The 20,515-nt window shown below is 31.7% G+C and overlaps 2 protein-coding genes across 2 annotated transcripts; one reads left to right on the forward strand and one right to left on the reverse strand.

The window, feature by feature from the left end:
* Nucleotides 1–866: 866 nt before the first annotated feature.
* LOC149526325 (protein FLX-like 3) lies at nt 867–6,213 on the reverse strand. The gene is given in 6 exon segments (XM_089785511.1): nt 867–946; nt 1,112–1,224; nt 1,402–1,429; nt 4,769–4,958; nt 4,960–5,260; nt 6,134–6,213. Coding segments are annotated over 6 exon segments (792 nt in total).
* Nucleotides 6,214–18,087: 11,874 nt separating this feature from the next.
* LOC110427648 (zinc finger protein CONSTANS-LIKE 16-like) lies at nt 18,088–19,945 on the forward strand. The gene is given in 3 exon segments (XM_021443194.1): nt 18,088–19,344; nt 19,570–19,750; nt 19,753–19,945. Coding segments are annotated over 3 exon segments (1,320 nt in total). The 5' UTR covers nt 18,088–18,276; the 3' UTR covers nt 19,824–19,945.
* The last annotated feature ends 570 nt before the right edge of the window (nt 19,946–20,515 follow it).

Consider the following 20,515-nt stretch of genomic DNA (forward strand, 5'->3'; position numbering starts at 1 on the left):
AATTCAAGTCAAAGGTGGAGATTTGTTGAGTTTTAAGTTGACTAAAATTCTAGATCTTATTTGATTAGGATTTTTTTGTTTATGTACAATATTAAGTAGTTGTATAGTTTTAAACTTCTTATTCTACATAAATTCCTAATCACATTCTACTTTAGACTTTTTTATTATAAAAGTGGATCTCTAAGCTTTAAAATTGCAAGTAGTGCTTTGAGAGCTCTAGAGAAGGGACACTTTGTAACTCTGTCTTTTGTTCTAGGTGGAGCTAGAGTGGTTTGGGTGAGTGTTCTTGGGAGGTTATTGAAAAAGAATGTGCAAGGGATCTTGGATTGGCTTGGAGAGCCATAGAAGTCAATTTATTGTACTTTAATTTCTCAATAATATAAGAATAGTTTCACTCCGTGGATGTAGGCAAGAGGCCGAACCACATAAATTCTTTTATTTTTCTGTTTACTTGATTTCTCTGGCTTTTATCTTTGTTGTTTCTTGGGCAATTTTCATAACACTTACTGCGAGCAATTGACTTTATCAGCATGGTAAATCCAAGGTATCTGCCCGTCTATCTTTTAACTCTTTTGGCAGTCAGCTTGTCTGTACAATATTCAAGCACAAACAGCAAAATAACAGTATAGCTTATTTCCATTCAAAATCAAAAGAACCAAAATTGCTTACAGAAGAAGGCCACAAGGAAATATGAAGGTGAAACGTTACCCAGTTCAATAGTTCTTTTCTTTCACTCTACAAACATTGTTTGCTCATCACCACGAACCTAAGAGCCTAAGATGTTGAAGCCAACTCAAAATCAAACCATCTATACAACCCATTTTTAGGTATCAACGCCAAGAAGGATCATAGTTATCGTTAGGCTCTCAGCCACCATGGTACCCTTCAGCAAATGCACTGTCAAGATATCTCATTTCAGGGTTTCCACCAATCATTCCATAACCACCTATATAAATTTCAAGAGGCTTTCAAACCAACAAGCTTTGGAGAGCAACACATGGTAAACTCCTCAATAGGAAGAGGCAAATATAATAACAGTTATTATAATTTATAACTTGTCGCATGCTACAGAGAGAGAAGAGGAAGTTGATAGTAGAGTGGAAATAGATACCAGGTCCATGTGCTTTACTCTCTACATTCATCTGCTCTGCGCAAAGTTTCTTAACTTGACAAGCCATGCAAAGAAGATTTTTCTCCATAGCTTTCTCATATTCAAAAGGTGTCCTATAAAATATGTAGAACCAATTTCATTTTGTAGAAAGAGTAGCATTTGGCAGCTATATACACTACCATCTCATAGTAATCTTGCCACATCTTTCCCCACAGCACATCAAATAGGAAAAAGTAGTAGAACTCAAATTAATCTAAAGATGAATTCTAAAATAGAATCCAATTCCAAGCCTGGCATTAACAACCTCTTTATGCATTTCTTCTGTTGATATATGCCCTTGAGCCAACTAAATTGATCAAGGAATATAAATTGTCATTTAATGAATACTTAATCGCATAACTATATATGATAGATGTTTTCTTTCATGTTAGTGCAATAATAAGGAGTTATTAAATATTAATTGGATGAAGTTCATGGAACATACAGGCTTTGCAAGAGAGTTGTAAAGTTATTACAATTATTAGATCACTATGCATCAAAGCCATGTTCTTAAAATTATTCCTAGTCATTGTATTGTCAAGACAAGGCATTGACAATACTCAAAAACTAGTACATGTTAAGCCTCATTGTTTGAGAAATAAGCAATCGATCTCATAAATTAAAATATATGGATACTTAAAGATAATATGTAAGTGCTTATTTAAGAACAAAAACACTGAACATGACCCGTTATGAGAACTCTATTTGGTATTTTGCTCAAGTGTCTATGGAATATGTTCTCCTGTGATAGTTGTGTAACTAATTCTTGGACTTGAGACACCAAGTTATTTTATATGGGGAATGACATACTTTGATTTTACCCTTACGGACTTAGAGACAACCAAATACATAAACATAGTGTTTTTGGATATACCATGAAGCATGCAAAGGTGAATGAGTAGTCAGTTAAAATTCTACTACGCAAGTATACGTATCGAATAGACAGTATATAGCAGTAGAGTATCGATCCCACAGGGAATTGATCTAAAAGTTTACTAAGTACTAAATTATTGCAAATTAATCTTATCCAAACAATATTAAATATATTCAAATCAAACTAAGTATAGCAGAATTAAATTAAGAAAAATCAAAATAATAACTACTCAAATAAATATCAAATCAAACAAGCCTAGGATTACAATATCCCTCACACTTCATCTAAATCTTACCTCTCTTCCTTAACTTATCTCAATGGTTTGAATTGCTAACCTAGAGTCCTAAATTATTTATAAGGGTCTCTCGACTCATCTTATAAAAATATCTATTTTAACCAAAACACTATATCCTATGTGAATTGAAATTAAACAAACTCATTAAGTTCAGACTCTAATCTGGCTACATATGGCCTATGGTATATCCCTATCCTATACGCAAATCAATTAATATGTCATATGCTATCCCAATTTTAGTCTACACTAAACTCCCTTTCCCAAGATCAATTTAATTGGTGGCCAAGCAATTAAAAGCATTAAGAACAAATTGGAATAAACAATTCAAATCCCATTGAAAATAAGCAAGAAAGTGATTAAAAATCTAGATTACATGTGAGTTCAATTGCAATCCTAGAAAATAAATTAGCTCATAATATCTAATAAAGACAATATCCAAATAATTTAGCCATGAATCCAAGTCAAAGAAAATAAGAAAAAACACAAAGGTAAGAGAGAAAATTAATAGTTAGAGATTTATGATCTTGATCTCTCTCCAATTCTCTTGTTTCCTTGCTTTGTTCTTGGCTCCAAATCTCCAGAATAGTTGCTTGCTGCCTCCTCTCAAAATCTCTAAAAAGGCTCCTTAAATAGCTCCAAATAACCTAATTTTCGAAATCCCGTTAATGTCCTTTATTTTTTTGGAAAGTCGCGTAGCGCTGCGGCGCTACTTCTCCACGCTGCAGCGCTGAGCTCTCTGGAATTTTGTATGTGTGCTTCCTTTCATCAACGCTGCAGCCTTGTTTGCCCAGTGCTGTGGCAGTCTTTCCAATGGATCAAAAATCACATCAATTGGACTTCTGTATTGAAAGATTTGCTCCAAAACCGCATCATGTTCAGTCTTTACATACTGCTGCAGTGGTCCGACTTTGACAAATATTTTGACCATGATAATCAGAACTGGGCAACTTGGTGAACATAAACATTGTATCCCTTCTTCTTATAATTCTGTTGGTCAAGAATCACCTCATTTGGAGTTTTTTTTGAAAGAGATATGGTAAAATACTGAAACATATACGAATGAAGCTATCACCATACTTGCACTGATTTTCATCAAATGAGTCTTTTTCATCAATTTCCTACAAAAGTCATAAGAGAAATTAGCAATAACTACTCTTAAGTAATTTAAAATAAAATAACTTAAAATTTAACTAAAATAACTTAAATAATCACTTAACAAGTAATCAAACTTAAACTAAAAAAACACCTATAATGCTAAAATTCGAACCTAAAATCTCAAAGATCTAGCTACTTAAGCTCCCAAAATGACTCAAAATAACTTTATATAATAGAGTTATCAGTAGTCAAGAGAAGATTCATCACCCAAAGTGATATGAGTGGATGTATATCATTTGTTTTCAATTCTTGATTAACTTGTATAAAGCCTTTGACTAAGCATGATGAATTTGAAGAAAGTTAGTTTCTTAAATTCATAAGATTAGTCATGAATTATGAGAACTAATATGAAATGTTATAAGTAGACACGGAGTCATACTTTATGACATCTCTGAGATATTTGACAACAGGATCATATTGCACTGAGAGACTTATCATGAAGCACTTTGTCAAATTCTTTAATTGATTTTTTAACATTTAAGTGATCAATGTATTGCTAGATGATGCTTATGATCTATAAATATAAATTAAGTATTAAATTAATATTTGATTTTAATTTATATTTATTGTTAACATTTTAAAAGCCTATAGGTCACACACATTAACTGACATGATTGAGATTAAATAAGAATAATCAATTAAGTTAGACTTAGTTGGAATAAACTAAAACAAAGTGAAACATTAATTAAATTCACAGGGACTTAATTGAATTAAAATATAACTATTGTATCTAAGGTTGCAACTTAGTGTGGCCTATATAAATATGTAATGTTAACAAACTAAAGCTCCAAACTTCTAATCACTTCTCAGCCGTTCATAAACAAAAGAAGAAAAATAGTTTTATTTGTTTGACAAAAGTAAGATTCATTAAGTATTTTTGATCTTTTTGTTTTGTAAACAAAACTTACTAGCACAAGTAAAATCTTACCTTTGAAAATGTCTTATTTGGTCAGTGTATAGATTATTGCTAAAAGCCAAACACTTCAGTGTTTGAAGATTTAACAAATCTTAAAGGTGAAGAAGCAAAGATTTTGGTTATAGGATTTTAGATAATCTTTTTCTCTTTTGTGTTTTTGATTTAATTGGCTCTTGATTATGATATCTAGAGTAAGGTAGGTAATTCTTAAACTTATAAATGTTCATAATTAATTTAAAAATTATATAAAAAACAAAAACATTAATCACATAGAATTCAACTGTTTCTCTAATTAAATGCTAGTTTTTATTTTTTTATGTTATATTTTTAATTTTTTTAATTATTTTCATATTTGAGCATAAAGTCGAATCCTAGCACCTTCAACATCAGCCCACAATACAATTAGTTGCTGATTCTCAATTTGCAGATGATTAACATGTTTTATGAGACCCGTAGTCGATTCCACCCTTGAAGCATTCGATTTTTGAATTTCAGCTCTTAATTGCGTAACCTCTGCCTGGAGCAGCTCAGAAGCATGAAACGCTGCTTCAAGCTTCATTCCTCTATAAAATCAATTCCCTGGTCAGGTTCTCTTTTTCAGCCTGGAGGTTGTTCATGACCTGGCTCAATTGGCGAATCTCTTCTTTCGCAGCAGTCAATTCTCTTCGAAGATGAGTATTATCAAGTATAACATGTCGGTTCTCAGTAAGAATCCACTGGATTTTCGTGTGCAGCATTTTAATAACTTCTTGCATAGCTACAGGGTCAAAAGGCATAGGACCTGGTACAACAGGCTGAGGGCCACTGCGGAACCCCTGGAAACTATCAGGATAACGGGGCATATGATTTCTCCCTGCCATACTTACGATCCTGGAGAAATTATGGTTAGTCTCATATACAAGACAAAAGGTGGAGTACAGGAGTACTGGACAAAGGACGAATTCTCATTTTCAATTAAAAGAAAGCTACTCAAATAGGGAATTGTGTAAGATTTTCAAAATCCCGGTGATGCATTTCACTTCCTGTGCTTACTCCACCCCAGCCAATAATTCAGTTCAATGACACATAAACTGAAAGATGGGTTCTTGTTTTCACAAACCATTATCATGGTTTTGTAGGAAGCTCAGGCAACGCAAAAAATAAAATAAAATAAAATAAAATAAAACAAAATCAATATGATCTATTCACTAAACCATAAATGTACTTGTAAAACGCCTCTATTGTCCGGGACCAAGCAAGGATGATATGAAGCTGGTCTTTTTAAATTACCAAAAACCAATGCACTAGAATAGAGTGTAGTATGTTTAATCTTCCAATAAAGATATACCCTTATTCAATAATGTAAAAACTATATGTTTTTCTCCAATTTACAATTGCTATGTCCAGACCTCGGGACCAACTGGTAAACAAGATTTAAAGAAGAGGAACTATCCACCAGTAAACTCCAAAAATGTTGGAGTTGGAGGTCCATTTTTTTTCCAGGCATTAAAAAGACTGCAACATGTACCATACTAATCAAATATTACTGACACTGACTTTAAACAAAGACCACCACCAAGAGTCCTATCTCATACTTTACTTGCACTCTATTAAATTTTCCAAGAATGCAAATATAAACTATATGAACTCTTCTTCTTCTTTTCTGTCTTTCTGTTTGATTATTCAATTTTAGCCACTACCATTTGCATTTAAGTGAAATAAATCCTATAAAAAATAAATTTGCACGCCAAAGCTTAAACTTACAGTGAAGGAGCTTTCAAGAAACCAATGGCGATTCTCCCGAGACCGTTATGTTCTGAAGCGGAGGAGAAGATGCAGCTCATTTACGAATTTGCCTCCTAGCGCTTCCCCAGTGTTATTAATTTATTATTATCTGCTGTGATGGGCCATTTTGCAGGCCACTGGGCCTATTGTTTGGTCAATGTATTGGGCCTCATGGTCCGCTTTGCAAGCTCTAAAACATTCAATACATTTTTTATCATGGACTGATTTAAATTATAAAATAAAATATTATAAATTCTAGTTAAACAACTTTAAAAATAAGAAAAGACAAAAGAATTAGAAGAGATAAAGGGAACATAGAAACAATATGGAGAGCCTAAATATATTTTTTTACATAATCAATGTGATCATAATAAATAAACATAACTATAAATTTCAATTTTAAATAATAAAGGTTAGTTAAGAGAAAAGAATAAAAAAAAGGGATGGATAGAAAATATTTTCATCATATGTAACAAATATTTTGAACAAAAAGTTATAATTATTATACTCTTATCTTTCTTTTGTTGGGAATATTTTTATAAAAAGTTTATAATTTACAATAAATAAAAAATTATACATTTGATCAAATAATTTATAATTTTAATGAATAAAAAAATTACAATACTCTCAAGTAATATGATTTATGATACCCAACATCTCTCATCTGATATGAATATGATTGTTAAGACCTATATAACAATCTAAGTGTACTACTATTAGCAATTTAAATTTAAGCTTTTAAAAATCACGTGGTTTAAGGTCAAAAAGCTATTAAGTCAATAGTTAGACTTGGGTTATTACATGATTATTGTCTCCTTATAAAAAAAATTATACATTTGATCAAATAATTTATAATTTTAATGAATAAAAAATTACAATACCCTCAGGTAATATGATTATTGTCCCCTTATAAAAAATTTATACATTTGATCTAATAATTTATAATTTTATTGAATAAAAAAATTACAATACCCACCGGTAATATGATTATTGTCCCCTTATAAAAAATTTATACATTTGATCTAATAATTTATAATTTTATTGAATAAAAAAATTACAATACCCACCGGTAATATGATTATTGTCCCATATTAAATATGAAGATGTTTTTTTCCCTTTCATTAAAATTTTAAGAATAAAATTTAAATAAAATTTACATGTAAATACCTCCTTATTTTGCATACAAAAAATATGCTTGGGCTTTCTATTTTGGATCTTTTGATTTTCTCAGCTAGTGCAAGTTGGGTTGAGACAAGTTTCATACGAATAAAGTTTAGGTATATTAATGAATATCTTGTAATTAAGTACCATATATTATCCAACCCGATTAAGTAAGATTAAGATATCTTATAATCAGATTTGGCTAATAAAGTTACTACCTATCATGGGTTCGGGTAAGATTCATGTAGTGGTTTTGGAATACTCATTACTCGAACCTGATTATAAATAATGTTTTTTAATATTAAAATTTAGTTTTATATTTTTTTTGTTTGTAAATTCTTTATAATTAATAGAATACTTACTAAAATTCATTAGTTGTTCTAAATATAATTCTAAACTTTAATTTATTTTTTTAATGAACTAATTCTAATTTATTAATATAATTTTCATTTAATAATATATAATTATTATTTTAAATTTATTTTAATAAAATAATTAACCAGTATCGATATTTAACAGGTAATGTCTAGGATATATACAGACACAGGTTTGGATAATAATTCAAAAAATTAATAAGATATTTATAAAGTTAATACTTTATCAAATAATAAAGTTTGAGTTACAATAGTTAAAAAAATAATACGCAATACAACATACCCAATGGCGACCTAGCCTTGGTTCTCCTTGGTATCTTCTCAAGTTGACAATTATAAAATTTTATATACTTTTAAGTGTCATTTTTCATTGTTATGTGAACATAAAATGCGGATATGCATGAAATTTCCACATAAATACTGGACAAGAGAGAACTACGAGCAAGTCATTTTCAAGCCTATCAAACCGCCTTATCCTTTAGCAAGAATTTTCTCATCTGAGTTTGATTTTAGAACACTAGATCTCCACATCACCTCTATCCAATTTCATCTTAATTTCCAGGAACAGTCTTCCACAAATATTCCAAGGACGGTCTGTTTCCATTCAAAACTTCAAAGCCTAAATGCCTGGTCTAACTCGTGTATCAATTTATGAATTAAAATGGAGGTTAATTATAATTTTTGGCTTTTATCCTTTCATTGTTTCATGTGTCAAGAAACTTAGATTTTTATCTTTTTAAAGATAACGAAATTCAAATCCAATTCTTCGAATAAAAAATACAATACAAAAAATCAAGCTTCTCCCGATAAAATTTTTCATTAGAGAAAATTAACATTACGTTGGAAATGTATTTTTCTAATGAATTTCCGATTGAATATTTCTTTGAAAATTCCATCGCTGAAATTTTCGTCACAAATTTCTATTGGAAAAAGTACATAATTTCATCAAAAAAAGACTACAAAATTATCGATTGTATCACATCAATTCCATTGGAAAATATTAAAATCTCGATGGAATTTTTCATTAGAAATGCATTTTTAACGGAATTACGTCAAAAAATTCTAACAGAATTTTCTTTGGAAATGCTTTTCTAACGGAATTTCGTTAAAAATTTCCCAAGGAATTTTCCGTCAACAGAATTTCATTGAAAATTTCCCATACAATTTTCGCTGGTAAAGCATTCCAACGGGAATTAGGTAAAAATTTTCAACCGAATTTTCCATTGGTAACCAACGAAATGTTCCATTAGTAATTTTTAATGAAATGTTTCGATGATAATGTCTTTTCAATGAAAATTTTCATTAGAAATGTTTTTCCAACTGAAAATTTTGTTGGAATTTTTTACCAAAATTTATCGATGATGACTAAATTACAAATTGACATACACAATTTACGTCTAAGATTTATAAGAAAAATACACATTAAAATTTAAAATTCAAAATCAAGTTGATACGATTAAAAATTATCATAAATACAAAATTTCTAAAAATATCAAACAAATATAAATATAACGTTAAATACGCTATTGTATGCCATACTAACAAAGTATCTAAGTCCAAAAATAGAAAAGAGGCACCATACCATGAAATGTCACTTTCTTACTCATCAAGAAAAATAAAAACTAAGGAAGAAAACAAAACAAATATTTTCAACCTAGCTCTCCAAGTTTCAGCCTCAACTTCTAACTTGTTAAATCTCTTAAGGTTGTCGAACTTAATAGCCCTTAAAAATATCCTATTTATACTAACAAATTTAACGTATAATTTCCTAAGTTAACTTACTAATAATTGGGTTTAAAAGTGTAATGAGACCCCAACATCAAATATCATCTTTCAAAATTGCCATTCCCATAGCATTACACCTCATCATCTACCAACATGAATTTCTCTATCCTAGATGCATAACTAGGCAAAGTTATCTTCATAAAAGTTGTAACTTTATCTCTTATCTTTCCACTGAATAAAGAACCGCATCATTTGAAGTTCTGTAGCTAGAGTTATGGGCAAAATACCAAAGCATATGCAAGCAGACTTTCAAGTCCTTCAAACACCTTACTTTTCAAAATTAGGTCCAAATCCCTTAATTTCTATAAAAACATAAAAACTAATAAATAATAACCAAATTAAAGGAAATAAACATAAAATTAAAATAACTTACTTAAAAATAGACTAATTATAAAAATAACTAAAAATAACTAAATTATAATTGAAAATTAAGGAATTAGTAAATATTTAATACAAAATTGAACTAACATAATTCTATAAAATAGAATTATCATTAAGGTACAAAGGTACTTACTCAATGTATGGGAGCATCTTTTTGTAATTCATTAAAACATATAGCTCGGTAGCAAAATACTCATCATCATCTAAAAATCGAGATTTATCTAATAGACCAAATACTCGACCAGGATGAGTAAAAATTGAAAGATGACCAATGGAGTCCAAGTCTCCCCATCATCATTACATGGCACTCAATTAATCTTGTCCGCACACTAGGTTCAAAATACAATGAGCTAAACAAGGAGATTTCCTTGATAATATATGCCTCGCATATAGATCTTTCAATAAAGGTTCAATTTTTCATCTTCTTCTTTAAAAAATACAAAAACCTAAACATCATAATATTCATAAAACTTAATAAATACCTTAAACTCTTCTAATGAAATAATTGAAAACAAATAACAGATATAGTGCCTCTCAAATGGATACATCCATAAATAATGGACAGGTCCTCCAACCTTAGCCTTGTATGGTAAGTGAATCGACAAATGGTCCATAGAGTCAAAGAAACTGAAAGAAAGATCTTTTCTAGTTTACATATAGTTTCATATATTTTTTCTTTCAAAGCTTCCATGCGATCTACAACTATTTTAGTTGAGCATAAATTTCAAAAACAGTGAGAATACTCAATCATTGCATCCCAAATTGAGTGAAGTACCATATCACAAAAGACAATTATGAGAAATTGCTATAAAAAACATGACAATCATAATTTTTTTTCCCATAAAATTTACAGTTGATCTCATTAACATATCGGAATATGTTTGACACAAAATCATAAGGTAATCTCAATTGTTTCACCCAAGCACAAAGGGTTTTTTATTCCTCTTTACTTAAAGCATATGAGGCTTCTAGGCTTGAAATTTTTTTTTTATTTTCCACTAACTCCAATTCTAGATGCTTGTAGTACACCTTTAAATTTTGTTGTGCCTTTAAATTGTCTTTTGTCTTCCCTTTAACATCTATCACTGTGTTGAATATATTTTCAAATACATTGCGTTTAATATGCATCACATCTAGATTGTGACAAATAAAACGTGTATGTTAATAAGGTAAATTCCAAAATATTCTCTTTTTCACCAAATTATGACTTACACCATAACCTAGAATCATTCGTTCACCACATTTTATTGCAAATGGAATATTAGGAAGCAAATTCAACCATGACAATATTTCTTCACTTGATAATCAAGAAATTGAGAAGTCACTCTAAACTCTTTTTCTAAGAAATTTATCTCTGTACCTCATAAAAGGATGATTACGTGGCAAGAATTGCTAATGAGAATAAAAAAAAACAAGGTTTCCTGTGATGCTTCAATATGAAAGACTTAGAACGTTCCATACAATAAGGACATGATAATTGTCCGTGAGTGCTCCATCTTGACAATATACTATAAGTAGGAAAATCATTAATTGTCCGTAATAGTGTAGCCTTTAGTTGAAAATTTTGTTTCCTATACCCATCATACTTGATAACACCCTCGATCCACAATACTTTAAAGTCATCTATCAAATGCCTCAAGAAAACATCTATGTTTTGGCTTGGACTTTTTTTTCCCATAATGATCATATTAAGAAATATATATAGTTGTTTCATACACATCCATGGGGCTAAATTGTACATAGTGAGCATTACAAGCTAAATAGAATAAGATTTCACAATTGGTCCAAAAGGATTGAAACTATCTACGCACAAATCTAGTCTAAACTTTCAGGATTTCATTGCAAATAACTTATGCATGCAGTTGAAGTGTTGCCAAGCCTCACCATCAACAGGATGTCTAACCACTCCATTACCACTTTGGTTTTGTGCATGCCATGTCATATGTTCATTAGTGTTTTTTTTAACATATAAAGCCTTTGAAGCCTTAGTATAAGTGGCAAGTAACACAAAATCTTGTAAGAAATTTTCTTTCACTTGTTCACACTTGATTTCCTCAATTTATATCGAGAATGACCACATATCATACAACGCTCAAAATCAACAGTTTCCTTATAAAATAAAATGCAATTGTTTTTATAAGCATGAAATTTGACATATCCAAGTCCAAGTTAGGTCACTTTTTTCTCATACTATAGAAGTATAGAAATCACTAAGCAAAGTTTCATCTGATGGCAACATATTCTTTATTATTTCCATTAGACGATTAAAACACGACTCACTTAAATTAAACTTTAATTTAACATTTAAAAGTTGCAATACAGTTAAAAGTATTGTGTGCTCTGTACAAGCTGACCACAAAGGTTCATTCATGTTGTTAGCTTTATTAGTTTTAAATGGATTATAGTTTTGAAATGACAAAAATGATCACACTTCTTGAATGAGTTTTGCATTTAAATTATTCATGTTAAACACTCACACACATTTGCTTTTGAAATGTCTAAGTAGTTAACATAGTTTTAAGGACTTTACACTCTTAAATTTAAGGGTGTTTTGTCATCATCAAAAAATGAGAGATTGTTGACTCCATGTGTTATTTATGATAACAAAACATTCTCCATCCATTAGTGTTTAATTAAATTATTCAAGTGTGCAAGAGAAAGCTTAAATTCTTTAACATATTTATTATTTGAAAGCAAGTCAAGAAGCTTGTTCAATTACAAGATCAATTAATCAATTAAACAATCAAAGAAGAAAGAACTCAATGAAGGTAGGTTGGTCTTAATAGATTAACGAGGATCTTTAATTGATTAAGCCAATACTAGGCACTACACTAAAATCAGGTAAAAAAGTCTTAATCAATTAACGTAAGGCTTAATCGATTAAAAAGATACTAGATGTAAAACAGAAGCACGTTAATCAATCAACTAAAAGGGAATTAAAGCTCAAACTTAGAGTACCTAAAAGCGCCAAAATTCAAATACAAAATGATGTTTACGGTTGAAAGGCGCCAAATAAAGAAATTCAAATTTGAAGATTTTTTAATTGGCTAATATTTACTTTAATCAATTAAAGTTGAAAGAAGAGAAGTTTAATTAGCTAAAGGGAGGATTAATTGATTAGAATTAATTGATTATGAAAAGGTTAGTGAAAAATGTAACTTGAAGGAGTTTGAAAACATAAAAGTTTTAATCGATTAAAGCTCATCTTAACTAAGTAAAGAGCTATTGCAAAAGATTTGAAAAAGATCACTAGAAGAGAAAATAACTGCTATAACTGATTCAAAACTGTTTCTAATAACTAAAAGTAGTCCTCTAAGTATAAATAAGGGTTTAAACAATTATAAATGTTAAAAAAAAAAACATCCATGAGCAAGATTAAAACTATGAACTTTCTAAAAGTTATATTTTCAAGTGCGCTTCACTCTTATCTTTGGAAAAGAGATTTAAGCTTAACTTTATACATCTTAGATAAGTTAGATGATCAATTATACTTTATCTTCTCTTTATTCTTTGTTTACTTAAAGTGTAAGAAACACTCCAAAGGGTAAACTAAGATTGGGAAAGCTTAGGGAATCTTGTAAAGGTTTTGAGCTTGGGTTAGAAGTTCACCTTGTAAAATACTTAGTAGAAGCTATTAATTCCATTGGTTTAGAGAAGTTGGATTGAAACTCCTTGATTAAGAGATCAAGGTAGTGGACGTAGGTCAAAAGAATCAAACCACTATAAATATTTGTGTTTTATCTACTTCTCTTTACTTTCTCTTTACTTGATACCTTTTAACCTCAACAATTTTTAAACCTTCCATTTCAAAATCATTCAAAAGTTTTTTTAAGCAAAAAAAAATTTACTTCAAAATTTTTTTATACTATTCACCCTCCTCTAGCACTCTATTGAGATCAACAAGTGGTATTAGAGCCTAACTCTTGATTTTAAAGCTTAACATCTAAGGAGAAGATCCAATGGCTGCTCAAAATTCTAATGTTATTGAGGATCAATCCATAAACAAACCTCTTATATTTGATGGAACCAATTAGCAATATTCAAATACTAGGATATCCATTTATGTTAGAGTTTGTGACTATAAGATGTGGGATGTCTTACCAAAGGCCCTTTGATTTCTATGAACACTAATTTGATTACTGGTGAGAAAACTCTCAAAAATAAAGATGAATGGATATAAGCTGAATTGAGGAAAGTTTAAATAAACTTCAAAGCCATCAACAGTCTCCATTGTGTATTGAGTCTTACAAAGTTCAACAAAATTTTTGCATGCACCATAGCCAGGGAAATTTGGAAAAAACTAAAGATCATCCATGAAGGGACTTCACTGGTCATAGAGCCCAAGATCACCCTTCTCGCTCATAACTATGAAATGTTCAAAATTGAACAGAGAGAAAACATCACCATTGTGAAATCCCACCTTAATGAAAATGCTAAGTTAAGAAAATCTTAGGTGAGCATGTTGATTGTATGTTTTGAACATTCAAAACTATATTTTAAACTTGGAAAAAATTCATGTTTTGCTGGTCAAAGATGATTTATAAAGTTTGATATTAAAAGGAGTCCAATTAGACAAGTCTCTAATGTTTATTTTTGCTTACTAAAGCTTATCTATCGATATATGTTCTTCATCTATTGATAGATGCAATTCAAAATGGCTTTCTCAAAGCTGCCCTGAAGAACATCTATGAATAGATGACTAGATCTATCTATAGATAGTTAGATTTATCGATAGATGGCCCCCATGTATTGATAGATAACAACCAAAAAGCTTTTAAAAGGACTCTGAAGCCTATCTATTAACAAATAGCATCAATCTATCAATAGATGATGTCATTTTCACAAAAATAAAAAGTATAAAAGTGTATTTTCACACCCCATACTATAAATGTCACGTTTTTCAAGGGTTAGCAATCCTCAGCTACATTTTGCAAGGTAAGACTCAACCCAAAACCCTTTTAACTCATTTTGAGCAAAAATCTTTGTTTTTGATGATTTTAAGTTTGTTTATGGGTTTTTAAGAAACAAAATGGTATTTTTATGCTTTATAATCTTTAAAGCTTAGATTTTCAAATCTAAAATATTTGTTTTAATGCCCAGATATTTTTGTTTAGTGATAAAGCTCTAGGATTTGTGGTTTTTCTAATCATCTAAGCTCACCTAAGGTAAGAGTAATGGATTTATGGGTTCTAACATGGATTTTAACTAGGACCTAGTCTTAGTCAAAAGCGATTAACTTTAGAAAGTGCCTAGAATGAATATTATGAGATTTTTATTCTAGGAAATGATTGTGATAATTGTTGTATGATAGAAACACTTGCAAACTCAATAGATTTTGCCGAAACGGAGTCGTGATTAGAGCTAGAAATTGAATCTCCAATTAAGTGAGTGGATACTCCTTTTCAAGTATTTTAATATGTAAAGCTAGCATGATTTATGTAGAAATAATTATTTGTGCATGATGAAATATTGTTTCCATTAATGGTTTATAAAGAATTTAATGTTCAAGGTTTTCCAATGATTTTCAATGAGTATGAAATGGATTTAAAATTATTTGTGATGTGAGAAGACAATGATTTTCAAATTGTTTATGAATCTACTATATATGTAAATATATTACTATGTATTAGTTTTTAACAAGGAGGACAAACCCCCTTTATGTTTGTATTCTACTCGATTACTTCGGCTTTCGGGCTAGTGTGGTATGAGATATTATCCATGTTAATGTATGAATGTTATGATTGTTGTTGAATTTTCTCCATGCAAGTGTATGTATTGCAACAAGTAATATAGAAGTAAGTAGAGCATCCAATTCCACAACGAATTGCACCAACATAAGACTAAAATTGTGGCAAACTAATTTTACCCAAGTAATCAAAATTGAAGCAACAAGTATCGATATATAAGGAGTAGAAAGATCAATTCCTTGAAAACATAACGTCTCAAAGCAAGAAAAACAACTTCTCATATGGTTACTAATCAATTCTTATGGCACGATTAGCATGATTCGAGTGGACCCAAGAATTCAAAAAATGGCCCTATCTTTGCTCTAATGGGAAGAAAATTGAGAGAGGCTAGATGTACCCTTCAAAAAGCCTTATTCAACGAAGAGAGAAGAGCATTAACAAGAAAAGAGAGCAAAAATTCATTTCGAGAGGAGAACAAAGCTTTCATTCTCAAAATTCATCTTTTTCTCACTCTACAATGAATTCTCAAAATAGAGTATCCTTGTTTGAGCCTAAATTTCTTTATTCAGTTGCATTCTCTTGTACCTAAACTCAATTGATCAACCTATCTAGAGGCATCAAATCTTGTAATTCACAATAGAAAGGTTATACCTCCTTAAAAAGTTAGAAAGGTTATACTTAAGCCTTGAAAATGTAGGATTGGTTATACCTCCATTGAAAAGGTAGAAAGGTTGTGCTTTAATCTTAAAAAGGTGGTGACTTGTTGAAAAGTTGTGCTTGATCCTTAAAAGTTAGTTGCTTATAAAGGTTATACTTGAACCTAGTTGAAAAAGTCAATTGATAGTAGATTCAAACTCCTTGTGATATCAAGGGAGAGGGCATAGGCATTGGAAGGTCAAACCTCTATAAATATCATGGCTGAGTCTTTTATCTCATCTTTTTACACTGTACCTGTTGTATAACTTGCTTGTTTACGTTTATATTGATTGTTCTTCAAATTTTGTGCATAAAGTTTTAATCTTTAACTATGTTTCAAAGAAAGCTAAAATTTTTATTTAAAAACCAATTCACCCCTACTTGGTTGCTATATCCTAAGCTTCTTTATCTAATAGTAACCTTACCTTGACGAACTTTGGTGATAAGAAAGCCACAAAACCCTTAAGCTTAGAGTTTAATGAAAAATATGGAGAAACAAATAATATTTTTCAGTGCTGGAAATCAAAGATTTAAAAGCATAAAGAGTTGAAAAATGTCACCTTGTTTGAAATCCAAACGAAGTTTCAAATCTTCAAAATTAGGGTTTTGTAGAGGAAAAAGGGAAAAAGAGGGTTGAAAGTTGAAAGTTGAAAGTTGAAAGAAAATCACAAATTGTGGCTAAGGGTTGAAACCCTCGAAGTTTGTGCCATATTTATAATGGTTAGTGAGAAAATACCATTTTATCTTTTTTTTTTCAAATTTGTGCAAGAAGTATCAATACTTTTGAAAATAATTATGTGTTTTGGGGTTTTTTGACTCAAGTCTTAAGACGTCTTGTGGAAGTCATTATACTTATGTTTCTAAGTAGCAAGTCTTGAAACCCATGAATGAAGTCTCGAGACTTCCTTCTTCCCCAAGCATCAAGTCTCGATACTTCGGAGCCATAATGCTATTTTTGAGTCCAAAACAAAACTTTTAACCCTCTAATGGTCCAACCTTTCAAATGAACTTATTTGGTTATCAAAATTTGCATTTTATAAGTTATAATGGTTCACCAATCATGTTCAAAACTGTCAAATTACCAACTCACCAAGTTAAGTCACAATTCTCCAATTAAGTATAATTGGAGTTTCATAGTTATACTCAAGCAATTCGGCCTTCTTACAATTTTTTTTTTTTAGAATAAGTAGAGATAAGAAGGAAAGGAAACAAATAGAGAAATAACTTCTTTTTAAATTTTTTTTGTAAGTGATAAGTTTATACCCTTATTTTCTTAGATGTTGATTAAAGTTTGAAGTATTTAGTCAAATATATTTTTAAAAGTTAAAAGAACATGATGGTTATGGTGAAAAGTTGAAAAGAGTTTCTTTAAGTGTGAAGGTTTGCATGACCCTGTTGCAGTGAGATATGTGAGATATACCGGAGAGGAGCCAAAGCTTGAGAAAGAGAGAAATGGATAAGGCAAGGCCGAAAGGGGACCGCCAAAAGGGACTACTCAGAACAGGTATAATGCGGCAGGGGGAAGACACAGCAACAAATAGGGTTTCTTTCAAATTCCTAGCAAGAAGGAAAAGGATTGACAGAAATAAATAGATGGGATCAACGACTCATTCTCATCCATGGCATTTGGGACCCACAAGAAATCCCTGGATTAGAGAGGCAGCCAATGAGAAGAGAGAGATCAAGATGAACTTTACAGTGTCAACCAATAAAAATCCAGATAAGGCCCTGTTGTGGACCCAAAAGCGCAATTGTTCACTGTCGAGAGGGCCCAAAAGTGCATCGAAAGGCTGTTAAAAATGCTGAAAAAGAGCGGTTTGTGGGTCACATACCCCACCATATACAAAATAATTATAACATTTCCAAGAGGTTCTGAAAACAAAGCGCAATTCTACATTTCCCGTTGCCCTTTGGGTTTCTTTCGTTTTACTCTGATTTTATTTTTTAGATTAATTTCTAATTAAGCTTGACAACTTTTTTTTTTTTGGTTAGAACCCCAAGTATTTGTTTAATTTGAATCAGTCCGGACAATAGCTCCATGATTTCTACAAAAAATGTGGCCAACGCCGTTGGTGGCAAAACGGCAAGAGCTTGTGATAGCTGTATAAAGAAACGGGCTCGTTGGTACTGTGCTGCTGATGATGCTTTTCTTTGCCAAGCCTGTGATTCTTCTGTTCACTCGGCTAACTCACTTGCTCGTAGACATGAAAGGGTTCGATTGAAAACTGCTTCTGTTCAGTCCTCTGGTCATGAAGCTCCTTTGGAGAGCTTTGCACCATCTTGGCATAAAGGGTTTACCAGAAAGGCAAGGACGAGGCGACCCACAAAGGCTTCTATTCATCAAAAGCTAAAAGCTAAGCATACGAAAAGGAACAGCAACCCCTTTCCTCTCGTTCCTGAAATTGGTGCTGATGAGATATCGTATGAAGAGAATGAAGAGGAGCAGCTTCTTTATAGGGTACCAATATTTGATCCCCTTGTTGCTGAACTATGCACTTCTACTACGTCAAATGAAGCTGCTGTGAGTGCTGTAGGAAACGACGTTGAAACAGCTGATGCTGCTGTTAGCGAATCTAAAGCTTTCCTGGCTTGTAATGGACAAGATGCTGATGGTTCACATGGGCTTTTCCCGTCTGAGATGGATCTTGCAGAGTTTGCAGCTGATGTTGAGAGTTTGCTTGGTAAGGGTCTTGAAAATGAGTCCTTTGGCATGGAGGACCTGGGGCTAATGGACTCTAAAGAGAAGGACTTCAGGGACTGTTCCTTAGGAAACGGTAAAGTGAAGATTGAAGATGAAGAGAGTTTTGAAGCTGTTGGGGCGTGCCAGGTCGATTCTGAAATCGATATGGCGAGGGAACCCCTCGAATTGAATTTTAACTGTGATTCTCCATGCAACTGTGGAGAGGAAGATAAGTCGGTAAAGGAAGAGGTAACTGTGAAGAGTTATGAGGAATACGAGGAGGATACTGCAAAAAAGAAGAAGAGGAAGATACTTTTGAGCCTGGATTATGAATCGGTAATCACTGCCTGGGCAAGCCAAGGATCTCCATGGACTTCTGGTGGCCGCCCAGATTTTGACCCAGATGAATGCTGGCCTGATTGCATGGTAGGTTACTACTTCATGTTCCCATATATGTGTTGTGCCTCCTGCAGAAAGGCTTACTGCATAGTTTAGGACAAAAAGGACACAAAAGAAACCAAAAGGACTTATACTTAATTACTCGAAACAACATTACTGCATCATACTAAGTTGCTTTATTTTTCTTGTTTTCAAACATCGACAACTTTCTAGGCGTCAAGCTATTGTTGATACAAGATTTTGTTTTTCCAGGGCACTGGTGGAACAGAAGTTCACCACACCTATAGTGATTTGACTGGAATGGGAGCCCACCAGGCATTGGGAGATGGAGGAAGAGAAGCAAGAGTATCAAGGTATAGAGAGAAGAGGAGAACAAGGTTGTTCTCGAAGAAAATAAGGTACGAGGTTCGCAAACTGAATGCGGAGAAGAGGCCCGAATGAAAGGGAGGTTCGTCAAGAGGGCATCCTTTCTTGCAGGACCTGCTTTTCCTTTGGTCAGCAAATAGCTGTTTGAACAATTTGTTAGTACTAATCACCACTGAACTGATGTGAATAACTGGCTAGTATTTAGGCCTTCAATGTTCTATACTCTCCAAATAATTAACAAATAAAAGGCCATTTTCTTTGTTTTCTCCCACATTCTCTATCTTTCTTCCTGAAATCTGAATTCTGAAGAAGAATTGGGGGAATTAGAAAAAAAAGAAAAAAGTGGAGCCGTAGCTAATTTGCTAGCTTAACTGGTTAGTAATAAGGACACGGGAGGAGAAGAAAATGAAGCTAAAACACCGTACTGCCAATTATCATTTACCAGTAGAGAAATAATTGATTAATGCTTTCATGTGATTCATTAGATTCAACTTGAGTTTTTGTGAATGGGTTCGTCATCCATGGACAACTAACAGATTTACCCAGTACAACAGTACAAGTTCGTCAAACAATTGTCGCCCTGACTGCCCTGAAGATTTGAAGTGATTAGGGAATGGTATTGGGTAGCTTGGTACAGGATATCCATAGATACTGAGCCTGACGTAAGATTAGAGTATTTTATAATCGAGTTTAGAGTAAGTTCGAATAATAATTTATTACTTGTATCGAGTTGAGTAGAGTTCAAGTACCACCCTTGGTACTCGTTACTCGAATCCGGTTACTATTTACAAATATTTTATTATTATTTAAATAATTAAATTAAAATATATAA

The sequence above is a fragment of the Theobroma umbraticum genome, unplaced genomic scaffold, assembly GCF_002168275.2.
Source record: "Theobroma umbraticum cultivar Fairchild unplaced genomic scaffold, ASM216827v3 scaffold_2.0, whole genome shotgun sequence".
Classification (NCBI taxonomy): Eukaryota; Viridiplantae; Streptophyta; class Magnoliopsida; order Malvales; family Malvaceae; genus Theobroma; species Theobroma umbraticum.